The 18423-nt window shown below is 40.6% G+C and overlaps 1 protein-coding gene across 6 annotated transcripts in view; it reads right to left on the reverse strand.

The window, feature by feature from the left end:
* Positions 1-18423, reverse strand: part of TIAM2 (TIAM Rac1 associated GEF 2) — a 234265-nt gene that overhangs the window by 62709 nt on the left and 153133 nt on the right. For 3 of the 6 annotated variants that reach the window (XM_070256443.1, XM_070256442.1, XM_023632966.2), the window contains 7 exons: positions 18275-18421; positions 16055-16126; positions 8570-8731; positions 7078-7182; positions 6652-6730; positions 3990-4082; positions 3117-3380 (listed from right to left, as the gene is read on the reverse strand). In XM_070256443.1, the coding sequence (XP_070112544.1) occupies positions 3117-3380; positions 3990-4082; positions 6652-6730; positions 7078-7182; positions 8570-8731; positions 16055-16126; positions 18275-18421 (922 nt within the window). The remainder of the gene's footprint in view (positions 1-3116; positions 3381-3989; positions 4083-6651; positions 6731-7077; positions 7183-8569; positions 8732-16054; positions 16127-18274; positions 18422-18423) is intronic. The other 3 variants (XM_070256444.1, XM_070256446.1, XM_023632968.2) reach the window with 1 other exon arrangement.

Consider the following 18423-nt stretch of genomic DNA (forward strand, 5'->3'; position numbering starts at 1 on the left):
AAAACCCAAAATAGACCCAAAGCCCTGAACTCGATGGAGCTTATTCCCAGAGCCTGACACGTTTTAAACACCCAATAGAGGGCAGTAAATACTCAACTTGGAGAGTCAAGATATGCCCAGAACAACTGTTTAGGGGTTTGCATTCAGATCCCGGGCGTGGACCTACACACAGCTCATCAAGCCAGGCTGTGGCGATGTCCCACATACAAAACAGAGGAAGATTCATACAGACGTTAGCTCAGGGACAATCTTCCTCAAGCAAAAGGAGGAAGACTGGCAACAGATGTTAGCTCAGGGCCAATCTTCATCACACACACAAAAAAACAAGCAGGTCCTCCCTGCCAGATAGCCAGCTGTTTGGTTTTTATTAACACGCAGAGGATTATCTTCTCTAGAAAACAAAACGGGAAAATCTCCCTTCTTTTCAAGCACCAGGCTGACTTCTGGTAATGCCGAGGGAACGTGAAATTTAGGGAAAGGAGATTCTGAAAGAACCACGGCTAAGTATAATTCAAAGTAGTATGAAAAAAATTCCAAAGTCAGTTAAATTGTTTTATCTGTGCAATTTTTCATTTTTTTTAGCAAGAAAATGATTGCTGTTTTCTAATTCATTGTGAAAGCAAATCAAGGTCATTTTTAATAAAACGTTAAGCTACACAGGAGGGGGAAGAAGAGAACTACGTTTTCAGAATTCCTGCCATGTAAGGAGCTGGGCGGGACACGGGCAGACATGGACTCCCTCAACCTCACAGCGACCCCCTGGGCAGGGTGCAAGCCCCATCTTCCGGATGAGGAACAGAGGCTCAGTGTCTTCATTTGGGTTCCCCAGAAGCAGAGTCTGAGCCAAGTACGTGGGAAGAGAAGTTTATTTGGAAAGTGATCCCAAGAAACTCAAGTGAGGGAATAGGGCCGGGGAGACTGGAAAGGAAGAAAGCCCATACAAGGTGTGAAAACGAGGTTGCTGTGCCCACAGGGCTCAATTCCCCGGGGCCACTGAAGAATTGCGGAATGCACCTCAGAACTGTCTCAGCAGGGTATAAGGAAGCTGGGGTGTCCACTATGCCCATACATCCCTGGTTGACAGCTGCCCCCAAGGTGGCACATGGGTAAGGGACAGGCCAGGACTCGAACCCAGGACTGACTCGAAGCCGGAGCGCTCATCACCACCCCACCCACCTCTCGGTTTCCACAATGCAGGCTTTCCGTGTAATCGAGATATGATGCACAAATGAGAGACTGGCTCTTCTTGCTCTCTTTCATCTTTCAATGTCTCACCTACTCCCCCCCCAGTTTCTTTTCCCCCAACCTTAAAAATGAGCAGACTTCTTTCTGAGATGTTCGCTCACAGGCACTTAACTTCCTTTGCAAGCTACACAACCACTTCGAAAAGGAAAAAATTAAATTCCACATTTGCAAAGGGTTTGGGGAAGCAGTGTATCGTGGCTGTTTTGTTTCCAACACAAGCACATTACTATGGAACAGTCAATGAGACAGACAGCACAACCCCAGGCAGATGTGGCGGTGCGCTCGCTGGGGAGAATGATGCAGCCCCGCAGGGCACGCAGTCTCGCCAGGAAACCCGGGAGTGGTCAGCGGCTCTCTCCTGGCTGCTGGGAAAGCGCCATCCGGGAAAGGAAGAGCAGCTGTGTAGGTACCCGGCCACAGTCAGACTAGCTAAGCCTTCTGTCTACACAGACATCGGTACTCCTTAGGTAAGTTATAAAGGTCTCTATCATCAGAATGGCTCCCTAGATAAGTAATCAATAGTTACTAACATACCCAGGACCTCCTCTGACTCCGTTTCCTTGCAAAATAAATAAATAAAGTGGTTAAGGGACCTGCTTGATCTTTATTTTAAAAAAAGGTAAATTTGCCACTTTTGCTGCTTCTATAGAAATTTATTTCTGCAAGTACCAAAAGTGTCATGAGTCTGCAGTGATTTCTTATCATGATAAAATACACAGAGATGTAAGAGGCAGTGAATGCATCCCTCAAGAATAATGAATCCAATGAATGGATGCACGCATGTGTCATAGGAATACTCAGGGCTGTAACAGCAGCCCGGGGTGGCTGAATCATGGCCCTAATATAACCAAGTAATTAATTAGTTCCATCATAATTTTTGTTTTATGACACTCACTTTTATATGCCAATAGTCGATTTAATGGTATTTTAAATTGGAGCGAAGCCCCCAGAGAGGAGGAGAAAGCATTATGTGTCTTCCTGGATCACAAATCTTATAATCTGATTTTTTAATTCCAAAAATGACGTAATAAACTTGCTTTATAATTAAATCTAGCCTAACAACTTCTCTTTTGTGTTTTTCATTCATTTTTGGTAATCGTGCAGAGATTTCGATTGGAAATCTGTTATCATTGTAATTAAGCATAAAAATTACTTTGTGTGCTTGTAACATAACGACCCTCGGGGGCTTGACCAGCTCCCTCCAGGAATACAGAGAAAAATTACAGGTTTCCAGTATCGGCTGGAGACTCTGATTTATTTGACTGCCATACATGAAACACGCATGAATGATAAGCTCAGAAATTCAAACTTTCAAATGATCTCCTCACATGGAAATTTTACCTTTAGAAAAATAAACTGTCGCACAACTTTTCATTTCTAGGCTGTCACAAAAGTTTAAAAGCCCTGGCCTACGTTAAAAGTTTGCAGTTAATTGACAAAGTAGTACTTAATGAAAGAGGTGAAGAAGTGAATTATGTCAACTATCCTAAGAACCCAAGAGATTACGGTAAAATGTTTTTGCCTTAGATTCAACAGAATAGAAAATCAACTTTGCCATTTATGTTGGCTTTCATCTGCCTTCAATCACAAAGCAATTACAATGCTAAATATCCTAGGTGATTTTTTGGATTCTGCAATTTTAAAGAATGTTATTTTGTACAAAAACAATTTTGTATTTTCATGAAAGTGTCGTAATTACTGAAATGCATGGAATTTCTATCAAATCACCTTGGCTGGCATTTGTGTTTTTCTCCTAATAAATGAGAAAACATTCTTTGAACAGCTTAAATAAGTTTGCAAGCAAAATCACAGCCTAAAAATATTAGTTGTTGATTGTAGCAGTTAAGAAGGAAGAAAGAAGAAAGACTGACCATTTGTTGTGTTCTTTTTAAAGTTATCCAGGAATTCCTCCAGAAGTTGGGACTGGTTAGGAGGGGGCAACAGACTCTTCTGGTCCCTTGAGGACAGGTCACTGTCTGACCAGGAAGAACACAGGGTTCCTTTTGTGTCCGGCGGCCAGGCAATCAGAGTGAGTCCAACGCTCTTCTCAGAAAACAGGGCCTCCATCCGCTTAAGGTCAAGATCACAGACGGCTTCCCCATTTAAGGTCATGATTTCATTGCCCTTTCTCAGCCCTGAGAACAAGGAAGGGGAAACAGCGCAAGAAAAAAGAGAGAGATTACTGCGAGAAATGTTTTAAGATGAAAGATGGCTGCAAACGCAAACCAGGTGCTCTTAGGGACCGTTCTGTTGCTATCTTCAAAGAAAGGGCCAAAATGTATAGTATTTAGATGCCACTGGTAAAAAAACCCAAATTCCAGCTCTCTCAAGGTTATTATTAGAGGGAGTAGTTTGAAGGGGAAACAATTTGAGAGCCATCCAAATTAACTGTTCCTCTATTTATCTGATGTTAAATGTCCCGAGAAATAACATTTGTTTTATCTGTGTCTGCCTGGCTGGCTCCCACGTTCTCTTTCTCCATCCATCTGTACATATGAATGTATATTCTCTCTGTGTATGTACATACTCTCTCTCAAAACACACACACAAATACTCTCCCTCTCTCTCTCTCTATATATATACATATGCATATGCATTTTCAATTAAACTATTAAGTTTACTTTCTTTAAAATTCTAGGAGAAACCATTTTCTGACAAAACTGTAAGAAGAAAATTTCACTAGACAGCCTGTACTCCCCAGTTTTGAATTAAGAGAGAACAGAGACACTCTGTGCCACACGAACCTTCCCCATATGCCAAGCCGTCAGGGAGGACGTCGCTTATAAATATTCGGCTGAGACGTTGATGCTCGTCCACCTGTGCTGTCACTGCAAAGCCTGGGAATGAAAATAAAAGGGAAAAACAAGCCTAAATTCATCATGTTAATTAATTTCTCCAACTGAATCAGCAGTATTTCCTTGAACATCTATTCTCATAAGTACGGTATGTTGAAGTTGAAAAAGTCTAAATTATAACAGTTCTGAAAGCACAGATATCTAGCAGGTGCAGAAAAAGAAGAACACATCAGATTTAAAGCTTTAAGAAATATGAGTGCAGGGGCCGCCCCGGTGGTGCAGCGGTTAAGTGCGCACATTCCACTTCAGCGGCCCAGGGTTTGCCAGTTCAGATCCCAGGTGCGGACATGGCATCGCTTGGCATTCCATGCTGTGGCAGGCATCCCACACATAAAGTGGAGGAAGATGGGCATGGATGTTAACTCAGGGCCAGTCTTCCTCAGCAAAAAGAGGAGGATTGGCAGCAGTTAGCTCAGGGCTAATCTTCCTCAAAAAAAAAAAAAAAGAAAGAAATATGAGTGCAGAACCTGATTCAAAAATTGAGACCATATACCATGTTTAGAGCAGCACTATTCACAACAGCCAAAAGGTGGAAGCAGCCTAACTGTCCATCAACAGATGAACAGATAAACAAAATGTGGTATATACATACAAAGAAATATTATTCACTCATAAAAAGGAAGGAAATTCTAATACGTGCTACAACACAGACAAACCTCGAGGACACTGAGCTGAGTGACATAAGCCAGTCACAAAAGAATAAATACCGTATAATTCCACTTTTATGAGGTACTTAGGTCAATTCAAAGAGACAGAAAGTAGAATGGGGGTTGCCAGGGGTTGGAGGGAGGAGAAATGAGGAATTCCAGTTGTGCAAGATGAAAACAGTTCTAGAGATGTTAATGGTTTGCACAACAATGTGGAAGTATTCAGTGTCATGGAACTAGCATTTTTAACCATTCTTAACAATGGTCATGATGGTAAACTTTGTGTCCTGTGTATTTTACCACAATTACAATTTTTTTTTAAGTTGAAACCAAAATACACTCTCATTGAAGTAAACTAAATTCAGTTCAATACAAAATATTTGTTAAGAATCAACTCTACATGAGGTCAGGCACTCTCAGTGGGTGGTAAAATGGATGGATACAGCGTTTGCCCTAAATGTGACTCCATGGGAAACTCAGGACAGCTCTGTCCTTCTCTAAATGCATCTCCCTCCTCTCTGATTCCACAGTTGGGAGCACATGCTTCCCTGTCTTGGTCCCATTACACTGGGAGTTCTTTGGCAACAGGAAGAATGGCATGTTCCCCTGTTCCTCTGTGCCTCAGGCAGAGCCTGGCAGATTGTGGTCACCAAAACATCTCTTTGCAAGTATCTTCATCCAGTCCTTCAGTCACTCAAATACAAAGAAGATTCACAAATGGTGACGACAGACAGTGGAGTGAAGGCCAACAGAAATAGAGAGGACATGCTCAGAGCGCTTCAGAGGAAAACCCAACGCAACACTGGGGTCAAAACAGATTATTTAAATTAAGAAACAAAGAACAAGTCAATTATATCGATTTTAAAACAAAGAAACAAAGAACAAATCATAAAAAGGAAATCTTAACATATTGTAAACGACCACTAGAATTTGATCAGCTTGAGTCATTATAAGGGAAATAATTATATATCAATATATTTAACAAGATAAGAGATAGCCTTTCTATGGAGATATTTATTGATCACTATCGAATTATTGAGTTCCTACGGTAAAAGACAATGAAAGATAGAAATGAACTTTAAGACATGAGCACAGTCTATAAAGAGCTCAAAACCAAGTTTAAATACAGACAACAGAGATGCAAGAAGTAAATACAGTCACGCATCACGTAACAATGGGATTACGTCCTGAGAAATGTGTCGTTAGGCGATTCCATCGTTGTGCGAACATCACAGAGTTGTACTTACATGAACCTAGATGGTACAGCCTACTACACACCCAGGCTCTATGGTACTGATGTTATGGGACCACCGTCATATATGTGGTCCCTCACCGACAGAAACGTCGTTATGTGGCACACAACTGTCCTACAAACTGATTTGGGTAACACTGACCCTTAATTGTTAAACTGAAGCTAAAGCAATCAGAGAAGGCTTCTTCAAGAAAGTTAGACCTTTAGTTAGTACTTGAAGGACAATGGGGTTTATGCAATCAGAGAGGAGGGGGTGGGGGAGGGGAAGCAGTGAAGGGTAGAATTCCAGGTGGATGAAGAGCCAAGAGCTTTTGGAAAAGCTAAGACACCGAGATGAAAAGAACTGTCATATGCATCATGAGTTAATCAGCTTAGAACTGAGCACACAGTAAATTCACTGTAGGTGTCATTATCACCATCATTTCAAATTTCTCGTCAATTTTTATATTCATTCCTTTCCATTCCTTTGGCATTTTGGCCTAGCATTAATACATATCTTTTTAGGCTGCCAATGTAAATAAATAGAAATGAAAGGAGACGATGGTCACAGTTTCCGAAATGTAAACGTAAAGAAAAAAGTTAGGTCCGAAGATCCTGTGCAAACTAGGCAGAGATGGACAGCACCGTTCTCTGAGCAGGGAGCTCTGCTTACCAAAGTCAGACACGCTCCCAGTCTTCGTGAGCTGCACATGATAGACATTTAGCGGAAAGACTTCTATTTCATCGTAAACCTACAAAAGGTAAAAACAACAAAATCAGAGGATCGGCTGTCAGGATACCTTGGAAATTTATTTAGATTGTGTCCAAACTGGATGCCAAATGTAAACAGTATTTTCTCCCCAAATTCCATATTTTTAAAATCAAGAGGCCATGGATGTGGTTCAAATTTCCCTTTCTAAAAGGTGACAGGGCACACGTGTGTGGTGATGGATGGTAATTCGTGTTTGGGTGGTGAATATGAAGTAGTCTACACAGAAATCGAAATATAATGACATACACCTGAAATTTATATAATGTTATAAACCAACATTGCCTCAATTGAAAAACAATTCCCTTTCTAAAGCAAACACACACTTGCCTGTTCTTGCATATATTCATACGGCGCAGGAATACAGCACTCAATGTTTTCGTCGACTAATTTTCGGAGTTGGAGGCCATAGTGGCTGGGCTCCAACTGCCTCATCTAGAAAGAAAAAGACAGTTATTCGGATTTTAAATGTTCTTTCTAAATTCATCACGGTTCATTAAAAATCGAAGTGGAGGTTTCTAAAGGAAATACCATATATAATTTGCTGAGTTTAAACCTATATAAGAGCTCGAATTTAAATGTGCAACAAAGGAAACAAGGGACAAATAATTCTTTTTAAGACTGTTTTCTCTAAATGATATTGCTTAACACGATAGAATATATCTTAACATCTCAGCAAATGCTTTCTCTTTATACATTGGTTGTACCTAATTGTACGTTGTTTCCCATTACTAAAGTAGAGAAATTTGTGAAATGTGAACAATCTCATATTCTACAAACTTCAGAATTGGGAATTTCCTACTCCAAAAACTTTTCAAAAGGAAAACGTGTACACATCTACACATTTTTTCTCTCTTTCTTTCTCACTCTCATTTTCACTCTTTCTCTCTCATACACATTTTCAACAGTGGGAAATGATCTTCTGCCTATGCTCTAACTGGGCTAATTGATCCACTACTTCTGACATCCTCTATCACTTAGAAAATTTATCAACTTAATAATAGATATCATTGGTATGAAACAATGTTGTTGGCTGCCTGAATAAAAACCTTGCATAATGGAGTAAAGAGAAATTAAGTTCGTAAGAATATAAGCAACATGTATAAATGTCTGGTATCCTAAGGCTTAAGTCAAAGTGACAAAGGAAGACTAATTAAATATTATCCACATCTCTTAAGTGTACATGGTAAAGAGTTACCAAACCCCACATGCTTTTTTAACCATTTCATACATTTGATTGCATTTTCTCTGAAAACAAATGTTTAAGCTCTACGACGCCATCTGGTGGTCTGAAAACATCTGCTCTGTTGCTGAGTCTATTTCATCTATCTCAGTGGTCTCTCTTTAAGACTCATCATGAACCTCCTTTTCAGAAATAAAACCCAGTTTAAATAAGGAGTAAAACATCATCTCATAACAGTCTCCATGAAGAACTGTGAATGATGTCAAGTGACTCATTTAATCCAGAGAAACTTGGCAAAACTATTTAGGATTAAATCAAACGACTTCAAAGTTTCTGCCACTTTCTTAGAGAGCACCATCTCTAAGTAACTCAAATAACAACAGACTTCGTAAGTATTCTAGATATAAAGGCATATATAGAATTTCAGGAAAACAGCTCAGGTTCTTCATGAAGGCAAGAGGTCACGACCTAAGGACTCATTCTCCTACAAGATGGAGGAGGAGAATGCTAATTAATAAATATGTTACTATGTCCCCCAGTGTAGAAAGTGAGGTCTTAAATACCACACACATACAGAAAGCATAGGAGTACAACATCAATGATTATGCAGAAGTATATTTCTGCAGCAAAATCCATTACCTTGCATGCCAAAGTCAAAATATCTTCTACTCTGTGTTCTGGCTTAATCACTACAGTAACTCCTTGATTATCCTGAAAGTGAATGTAAGTCTGGATTTCCCACGTGTTGTCTTGAGGAACACCATCTACTGTTGAGCCATACAGATGCAGAAGTTCATCCACCTGTTTTTAGATACCAAAAGAAAATGCAGATGGATGTGATAAACAAATGAGGGGAACTACTGAAATAACGTCCCCTTAATTGATGGCGTATTTTGTAGTAGGCCTGTTCATACTCCTCACAACCGTCTGGGGCAGACAAGCCAACCCGTCCTCATTCATTTAACCCACATGAAACGGAAGCTCGGGGAGCCTGAGTGGAAGTCACTTGACTCCTTGTCCCGGGCTCCAGCCACGATGCCCTTTGTCTCTCAGCCCAAGTTAGGACAGTGCAGTCGAGGTCAAGGCTGCTCGATATCCACTCTTCCTGCTCTAGAATTGTCGGTTGACAATTCTGCATCCAAGCCACAACTCCAGTTAATGTTCATACACTCTCATCCACGGCCACTGATGCCTGCCTGCAGCCTAACCCCACACTGCACTTAATCTAAGCACGTTTCCCTTCTCTCCTATTTCTACTTGTTTTTTAAAATCAACCCCTAATCCTGGGGACATTTTTTTTCTATTCTATTTCACATCTAGTCACTCTTTTAGAAATCATCCCCAAACACACCACCTTCAGGAAGCTTTTCCCAAAGAAGTTGAGTTTCCTGAACTTCATCCTCACAGGAATTCAATGACCTCATGCTAATATGTACTTCTATGACTTATAAACAAAAAGAGTTAACATTTATTAAGCCACTCAGAAATGTTTTTCCTCTGGTTAGGTTCTTGTATTAGTCTGGTGGTCAAGAAAATTCTTGGGGAGGCCGGCCCAGTGGCATAGCGGTTAAGTTCCCATGCTCCACTTTGGCGGCCTGGAGTTCTCGGGTTCACATTCCGGGCACGGACGTACGCACTATCATCAAGCCATGCTCTGACAGGCGTCCCACATATAAGACAGAGGAAGATGGCACAGATGTTAACTTAGGGCCAAACGTCCTCAGGAAAAAGAGGAGGATTGGTGGCAGATGTTAGCTCAGGGCTAGTCTTCCTCAAAAGAAAAGAAAAGAAAAGAATTGGGGATTGGAAATCAAAAGACCTGATGCCCAAGTCACAAACTCAACCACTTAACCAGCAGTAGGGTAGGACATGAACCTTGCTAAGCCTTGTCTCCTATTCTGTGAAAGGGGATATTATTAATAATTTTATTAATTAACAATATAAATTTTTGTGAGCAAAGGAGGCCCTCTATGTGAAAACACTTTATACAACAGACAATGTTACATATAGATTCAATACCATCACATTATTGTATCCCACTCATCCTACATTAAAGTTACCATTGATGGGTGATTTTACCTTGAATTCCATGTACTTTTTTTTTTTATATAAAAAACACAAGGCAAAAGATTCTTCTACACAAGATTAAGAAACTATAATAGATAAAGAAATTCAAAACAATAGGTTTAGGCAAAGCAAGGGAAGAATCTATCTTTCTGTGTTGTCTTTTTTTAAATGTGATGCTCATCTTTGAAGTGACATTTCTGGATCTGTCACTTTCTGTACACTTTCCTGGAAAGATGATCACAGCCCAGAATGAATACGAACCTCACTTGCCAAAGAAAAAGAAAGAGACAGAAGAACAGGTGCCTTGAGTCAAGGATGCAGGGAGCCAGCACAGACACCATTTTCTCCTGAAGGGTCCTATCTCACGTGGACCGCACTTGCTTCTCTGGTTCAGCCTCCAGATACTTTTCATCTGGGCAGTCATTTCCACCAGGTGCATCAGCCACAAGCAGGCAGGCCTTAAAGGCGCAGCCCCACCTCTCAAGCCACGATTGCTCAGAATCAAAGGAAAACCCCAGCAGAGGTCACTGTAGAGTACGCAACCACACAGAGAGCCAGGCCCAGAGGAAGTCGAATGGACTGATTACTGCCACAAAGCTATTTAATTCTGCACTTTGTAGAGCAGCCAGGAAAAACGTGACTGAGGATGGACAGGTGGGGGAGGGACATGGGAAATACAAATTCACAACGATCTGTACCTGCCATCCTGTTCCCATCCCTTACTGTCCATAAGAGAGACTGTATGACACGGGGGCCTCTTCTGACATGCTGTCAGTCCCCTCTTTATTCACAACCCTCTGAGGTAGGCACAGTCCTGATCTTCTATTTAACAGGTGAGAAATATGAGGCTCAGAAAGTTCTAGAAACTTGCTCAAGCTCACACAGTGAGCTGTGACTGTGGTACTGTGGGGACTTGAACCCTGGAAACCTGGCTGCGAGGCTGTGCTCACCACCACTACACTACAGAAATATCAGCTTGGCAGTCACCTCCCCAGAAAATGGATGCAACCCAACTTTCTCGATTCCTTTCTCTTATTCTATGACACACCCCACGTTCTAGTTGGACAAAATGGCTCACCTGACATTCCTCACACTCTCCTGCCTCCAGGCCCTCATTCACTTCAATCTCCTCTACCAGCCTCACAGCTCCAGTGCTGAGACTATCTATACCCTTCAACCTTATTTCGAATTCTACCCCCTCTCACTCTGTCTCTCCTGCTGTCTTACCTCTACCCTCAGTTCCACTCAGTTCTATCTGTCTACTCTCTATGTCCCTGGTATAGCACTTAGCCAAGCCCAGCCCACCTGACAGTCATTTTTAGGTGCTCTCATGCCCCCGGGTGCTAAGAGGAAGGACAGCAGAGGCTCTGTCTTTCTCATTCTCAGCCTCCTTCAGCCCTAACACAATGCATCCTACACCCAGAACACACCCAATGCATGGGTGTTGAACTGATGCAACTAGATATTCAGTCATACATACGCTTGGGAGGTAAAACCTGTCCATTTTCAGGATGTTATTCAAATCTGTTTATACAGTGTCAAGTTCTTAATCCCCTCTAAAGTTTTAAGAACAGAAATTAACAGATTTTTGATTATTGAATTATAGATTACTAAGGTTACTGAAGGGGAAGAAGTCCTAGACAAGATAAAAGTATGTGGGTAAATGCAGAGATGGAAAGAAAGACCAAAGATATATTCATATCATATTCAACTAAACAAGACTTTGTGCCTACACCTGCTCTGAGGAATCACTTCCTGAGTCTACACTTGACCTAAGGTCAAGTGAATATAGAAGAGAAGATGCCTATCAAAGGCAAGGACACGGAAGATTCTGATCCTCTCAAGAGATCCTGCAATGAAAATTTATATGTAGTGTTTTCCTGTGCGTAAGACACACACACATACACATATTATCTCACAAATACATGCAATTAAAGAAAGGTAAAACCTGGTTATTCAAAGGAAGCATCATAATGTGAACTGATTAATTAATGAATTACAACTGGAAAAAGAAAAGGCCATTTGGTGTTTACAGATCTCCCAGGTTGTTGTAAGCTTAACCCCCTTGGGCTGGAGAGAAAACTAGATTGATTCCTTCAAGGGTCAATGCTGGCCATGCTGAAAACACACAAGTTTTATTTTCAATAAGCCACATAAAACAATCTCCTACGTTCTTTTTCAAAAAAGGAACAGAGACTCTTGAAAATAAGCACAACAAATTGAGCCATCTGGAAAACTCTCTTCCTGGCTCACCCTTCTCAAAGGTGCTCCGTTAAACTCATCTTTTAACCGCTCACCCAGAGTCCATGGTGGCTACTTCTGTCAAGACTGTTCAAACCCTTCCTCCCTCCAACTCCACCTTGCCTGTTCCCCTAAACATGAGTTTCCAATCAGCCTGTTCAAGGTTTCCAGTTCCTGGAGAAGATAAACTGAGACAGCAAAAATATAACAGACAGACAATCTGGGTCAAATCCTAGCCTCGTCTGGGCTGGTTATCTAATGTCTCTGGCTTCGGTTTTTTTACCTTTAAAAGGGGCTAAAAAACACCAGCCTCACGGGGAGGTCAGCAGAGTGGTGTAAGGGACGGCATTTGAAGGTACACAAACTGGAAAGAGCCATAACAATATAAAAGAACATTTTTGAAGTTCAGGCTGGATGGTGGAATTATTTTGCAGAATTCACTGATGGCCACTGTGAAGAATTGCACGAGATTTATCCGTTGTTTCAAAACCCGGGGAGCTCTGGTGGCCGCTGACGCTCAGTCCCCGCCGCGGTCCAGCTCTGACTGGCCATGCACAAAATGGGAACAACATCCCTGAACTGCAGCCATGGCCGCTGCAGACTAACTAGTCAAGGTTCACAAGTCACTTTAACCCTCCTTGTAGGGCAACTTCTGCAGAAGCATTTATTACCACTATTCCATTAATGGTCCAGAAAGCACATGGCAAATTACTCACGCTCGGTGTGCCTCAAGGAGAGAAAATTGAACCTCCGTGTGTTCTCACAGCAGATGCTTTTGGATCAAACGCCTTGTAATTACTACTTGGATCACTGAAGGGAAGTGAGTAGCAAAAATCCCAATCTGGCTGTCACAAATGGGCCCACACCCCAGTTGCTGATAAAAGGAGAGTCGATTAGCAAGTGAGATGAGGAGAAAACACAAAAGGAGTTAACACCCTCTTGGTTTTCTTAACCACAGTCAAATGTCATAGAGGAGAAAGCGTTTATTTCCTCTTGGGCTGATGCCCAAACATCAGTTAATATGGAAAGAAAACAAAGACCTATCTATGCATCTGTCTATCTGTATGTGTGTTATGTTATGTAGGATTCCATATTAATATTCCATTTAAACAGACTACTATCTTATGGTTAAGAGTAAGTAGGTTCATTCATATTTTCCATTTAAAAAACCAACATTAGCAATTTTTTTTTCCAGTTTGGAGCTAATGACTAACGCGACAATACTTCATTCACTCGCTGCCACAGAAAGTTGGGACACCCCAAGCCAATTTTCCAGGAGAAAGAGCCAAGGCCCAGGGGCTTCACAGTTTCTGCAATGAAGCTTCTGGGTTAGCTGCCATCCCGAGCCTCAGTGGGGGATTTGTTGTCACAATCTCCACAACAAACACGTCCCTTCAAATGCTGATTGAGACTCATTATTACTCATGAAGAAGGACACTATGAAAAGCTTTCATTTTTGGCGAGCCAAAGTGTCCTTTGAAAAATGCTCAAATAAGACTGGCCTTATTCCAACCTTAACAGATTTCAAATTAGGGTGACTCACTGTTGGACTATGACATGATGCACCAATTAGAGTGGAATATTTTAAAATGCCTGAGACCCCCTCCCTCCCGAGGCTCAGGAATGACTGCTTTTCTGTGTTACGCTAGTGGACACAATATACTGACTGTATACAAATAAATGGTTTGTGCAAGTTATAAATATTCTCCAAGAATGATTAGCAGAGGAAAACAAGTGAAAAAAAAAAATTAATCATTCAACCAGCTACAGGCAGAATTTTAAGTCCCAGAGCTATAAAAAAACCAAATACCCTTAATTCTATTTACAACTCAATTTAAACCTTGTTATCTGAGTACTACAGTACAGAAATGATAAATACACCATTAAAATAGCCCAATAAGTCACAGGAATTTCTTCGGTGTCCATCTACCAGAAGCAATGCTTAGATAAAATAAACAGGAATAAATGTTTAAATGCATATGCTTTCAAAACCAGATGCAATAATACCTTCCTCTCACCTGTTACAGCACCCATGGGACTTGATTAAATCACAAGAAAATCATTTGGTAATTTGAGCCCAATTTAAATAAGCACTAAGCTTAATTCTGACCATTAATGGCTATTTTAGCAAAATTTATTTTCAGTCTAACATAAGTTCTGTTAATAGAAAGTGCTTTGATGATATAATTTCTTAACTTTCCAAGTAAGAATTTTAAATTATTTAATGCTGGGAGAGATACAACCTTAAAATTATGGGGTTTTATTGTAGATCAAACAGTTCTTCTCAAACACTAAAGACTTACCTCCAATGTAGACAATTAATAGGCAAACTTATTAAACAATACTATATCCTTAGCAGCGTGCTATGAATGGAGAATATATACATAATCAGAAGATATACATAAACTAAGCAGAGCAAGGGTCTTAACTGCAAGCTTGCCTGGGAGACAGGACACAGATATCTGGTAGGATGACTAACAGTAAAGGCTAGTAAGAACCAAGCAAATAACAGTGATATAATTTTTTTTTTTAATCAAGTAAAATGCCCAGAGGACAGTGTGATTTGACGTGGATTTTGAAATAGGCTCTGCACGTGTACAGAAATAAAGGGGAGGGAATGGAAATTATTTATTATAACAAGTCCGCCATTTTGATAGTATGATTTATAAAAAGGAAGGTTTGGTTTTGGCTTCCGTGTGGCCTCATGGTTGGTCAAATCCAGCAAAAGGAAAGCGCTGAGAACAGAGAACCAACATCAGCACCACGGCCTCCGGCCCAAGCTGTTCCCTCTCATTGCCTGCCCCCTCGAAGTCCTGACCTCTGCGAATGGGAGGTGAACGGGGAGATAGGGTCTCGAGGAGAAACTGCTACCCCATTTCAAGACACTTCAGGCAAAGATGCCCTTGGGAGCAGTTTCAACAATACCCATGGCCCACTGAGCAGCTCGGGGCCCACAGTTCCGGCCAAGCTCACCTGAAGGCAGAAGAGGCGGCTATGTTGCATAATTTAGGATCACCCCAAAAAAGTTCCTCACTCACCTCCCAGAGCCCATCACGCTGTCTAACCACCGTGCCTCAGTTTTTTCAAACTAAATTCACTGATTTCCCCAGTTAATTTATTAAATGGTACTGCCTGCCGCTGCGAAAGCATAAATTAAAATCAGGTTTCAACCTCAAGAAATAACTTAAGAGGTTGGTTGGACATAAAATCCAAGATAAACAATTTGGTGAAGAAGAAGATAGAGATAGAGATCAGTAACAGGAAACACAGCTTTTAAGGGGAAGCTGTGGGTTTGAAAAAGATACAAAGAAGAGGCACGAGCCCCTGCAGGCAGTCCACCCTACTCTAGAATTCCACTCAGAAATAGTCGTGAGGACGTGTTTGGTCAGGAGGGATTGTGGAGACTGGAAGGGGACCCTGTACTCAGCTCCACCGAGGGCACCCGGAGATGCACAGGCTGCGGATCCCCAGCACGGCTACACTATCTGTGTGAAGATTCCTGACAACCCTGAGACGAAAATGCAATTTTGGGTTCACTGAGCTGAGGAACAGGGAAGCATGAGTGAAAGTTGCTATTTTGACTTCAGTCACGTCACTAATTTTAAGATGGAGTTTAATTTTAAGATGAGTTTAGATACTTCCAAACATACTTGGCATTCCAAGAATATCTCTTATTTACCTAATAGGGACCATTTGAATTCTAATTTATTTTCAGCCGATTGATGTAAAGATTTTTGAACTAGCATTCCCCAATTAATGTAGCATTTGTGCTGTCAATGTAAAAACAAGATGGCGGCCACCCATGGCAAAGTTTACCTCACTGGAGTTATTGGAGTTTTGAGGTAGCTGAGTTCCAGAAAATCCGTGGCTGCCACTTGAATCAAATATCTGATAGACAAGGGGGGGAGAAAAGACTAATGAAACAGTTCTGCTGTGTTCATTTGGCAGCAATCCCTTATCAGCATTTAAAAATTTAAGTTCTATAACATGTTATAAGATCTTCATATCACAATTTGGACCATTTACTACTCTACCACATTTAAAGTTTTAACTTTAAAGAAAAAGTTGTGCTCTTGTTCTTCCCATACGGTTACATATTTTACTTTTCTGTGATGTCATATATTATTTGTCATCCTGGATCTTTCTCATGTTGCTTTTAAAGGAGAAGTACACATTTCTGAAGATGCAGAACACAGTTCAACGACGAGTTGGCAAAGCCACCAAAATCGAGCTTATACAACTATTTTTTTAAAGGTGCATAGAATAAATATTGGGGAGAAATATAGTTAAGTATTAAAAGTGGTTGTGTTTGGGTAGAGGAACTAGGAATAATTTCCTGTACTTTTTCCAATTCTTATCTTCTAGATTCTGTAGAATAATAAACATTAAAGAATAGGCCATTTAAACATTTATGGATACCTACTACATCAACTTCATTCATTTATATAAATACCAATGTTACAATTAGTTTCATATCATTTTAAAACAAAAACGTTCAACTAAATTCTTCTGTTTCTTAAGAAATCTTACATTAAGAATATTTACCACATATGATGGTGTAAAGACCATATTAGGCTTGTACCTAATTAGCTAAATGTCAACATTTAAGAAAAACAAGCAAGTTATCAAGCTATTTATCATTATCATTTAATTATATAGAGTTGATTCTCAATTAAAATCAGAATTTGCCTCAAAGATGTTATTTATACTTCACAGAAATTCAGTTCAAAAATATAAGCCCAGCATTATCCAATGATTCATATTTGACTACAATCTATAAAGAAGAAAAACATCTCCATTTATAACCAACAAATAAGTACTTTTCGTAATTCAAGTACAAGTAGAACCACCATTTTAAAATGTGATATTCTTTCCGATTGTATGAGTATACAAAACCAGTGGCCACACAAATGAGGTGTCACGTGGTTCTGCTGCCCTTTAGTCAACCAACCCACTTCCCATCGCCTTTATCGTTCCAGGGTTGCAAACAGGTCAAAGAAGTTGATATTATCCCTATTATTCACCTAATTCACGAAACTATTACACACAATCAAATAAATATCCATATAAAACGAGAAAACAAAGTTCCAGAAAATGTGACCCTCCCTTCCAGAGGATATTCAGAATCACAGAATATCAGAATAACGGCAACCCGTTAAAAGTAAAAACAAGAACTTCTTCGGACTTAATCTCAAACATTTTCCCTGTTCACTGAAATGAGCAGAGCATCATGTGATAACTCATCTTTTCAACAGTCTGAAAAAATAGTAATCCTAAAACATATCAATCAGCAACATAAAATTCATTGTCATCTACTGTATTAATAGCATCAGGAAATACTTCAGATAGGAGTATTCGAATGTTCTGAGAACAATTCTCTGCATGTGGGCCACATTTCAACAATGAGTGCTCAGGCTATTTTTACTCGAAAAAACGTTAAAACAGCCACCCTTCCTCTAGGAATAGAAACAGCAGCAATAGCCCAGTGTTACACGGCTTTGTATCTGGGTAGATCAAACCCCAGCCCTGCCCTGCGGCCACTGCATGAAGGGGGGTGGGGGGGGGACCAGGAAGTGACTTAACCTCTCTGGGTCTCAGTCTCCTCATCTAGAAAATGTGATGACAAAATGCCTACTTTGTGTCACAAAGATTAAGTGAGCCAAGTGTCTGGCACCATCGATAGAATTTAGGTGCTGTTACTCTATTATTAACTTTAATGTGCATTTTAATATAAACTCCAGAGGAAAAATAAATATTAGCTCTAAAGGCAATGAAAAGTGTGGCTTTTTTTCTGATCATTCTTATTTCTGTGTTCCCAGGCTCTGTAGATGTGAGCAAGGTATGAATACCTCTTTGGGAATGCCAAAAAGAGAGGGAGCAACTTGGGTGTTTCCTCTTGGGGAAAGGCCATGCTAAGGCCACATTCCTCTGAACCAACTTTCATGTCATCCTTAATGGGTGATGAACATCTAGGATTTGCTGGAGAGCAAGGATTTCCCGCCATGCCTGCTGTCCCTCCCATGCTGAGGAACTCGCCTGAGTTATAGAAGGTCTTTTCTCCTTTGCTTTTCTTGCCAGTGTATCCAGCCCTTTTAATGAAGAAAATATGCCCTTCTTGTTTCTTCCTCGCTGGGTCAGTGAGAGTTTTCTTTTCCGGAGAGCAGAGTCATCTCTAGAACATACCT

This window comes from Equus caballus, chromosome 31, assembly GCF_041296265.1.
Source record: "Equus caballus isolate H_3958 breed thoroughbred chromosome 31, TB-T2T, whole genome shotgun sequence".
Taxonomy (NCBI): domain Eukaryota; kingdom Metazoa; phylum Chordata; class Mammalia; order Perissodactyla; family Equidae; genus Equus; species Equus caballus.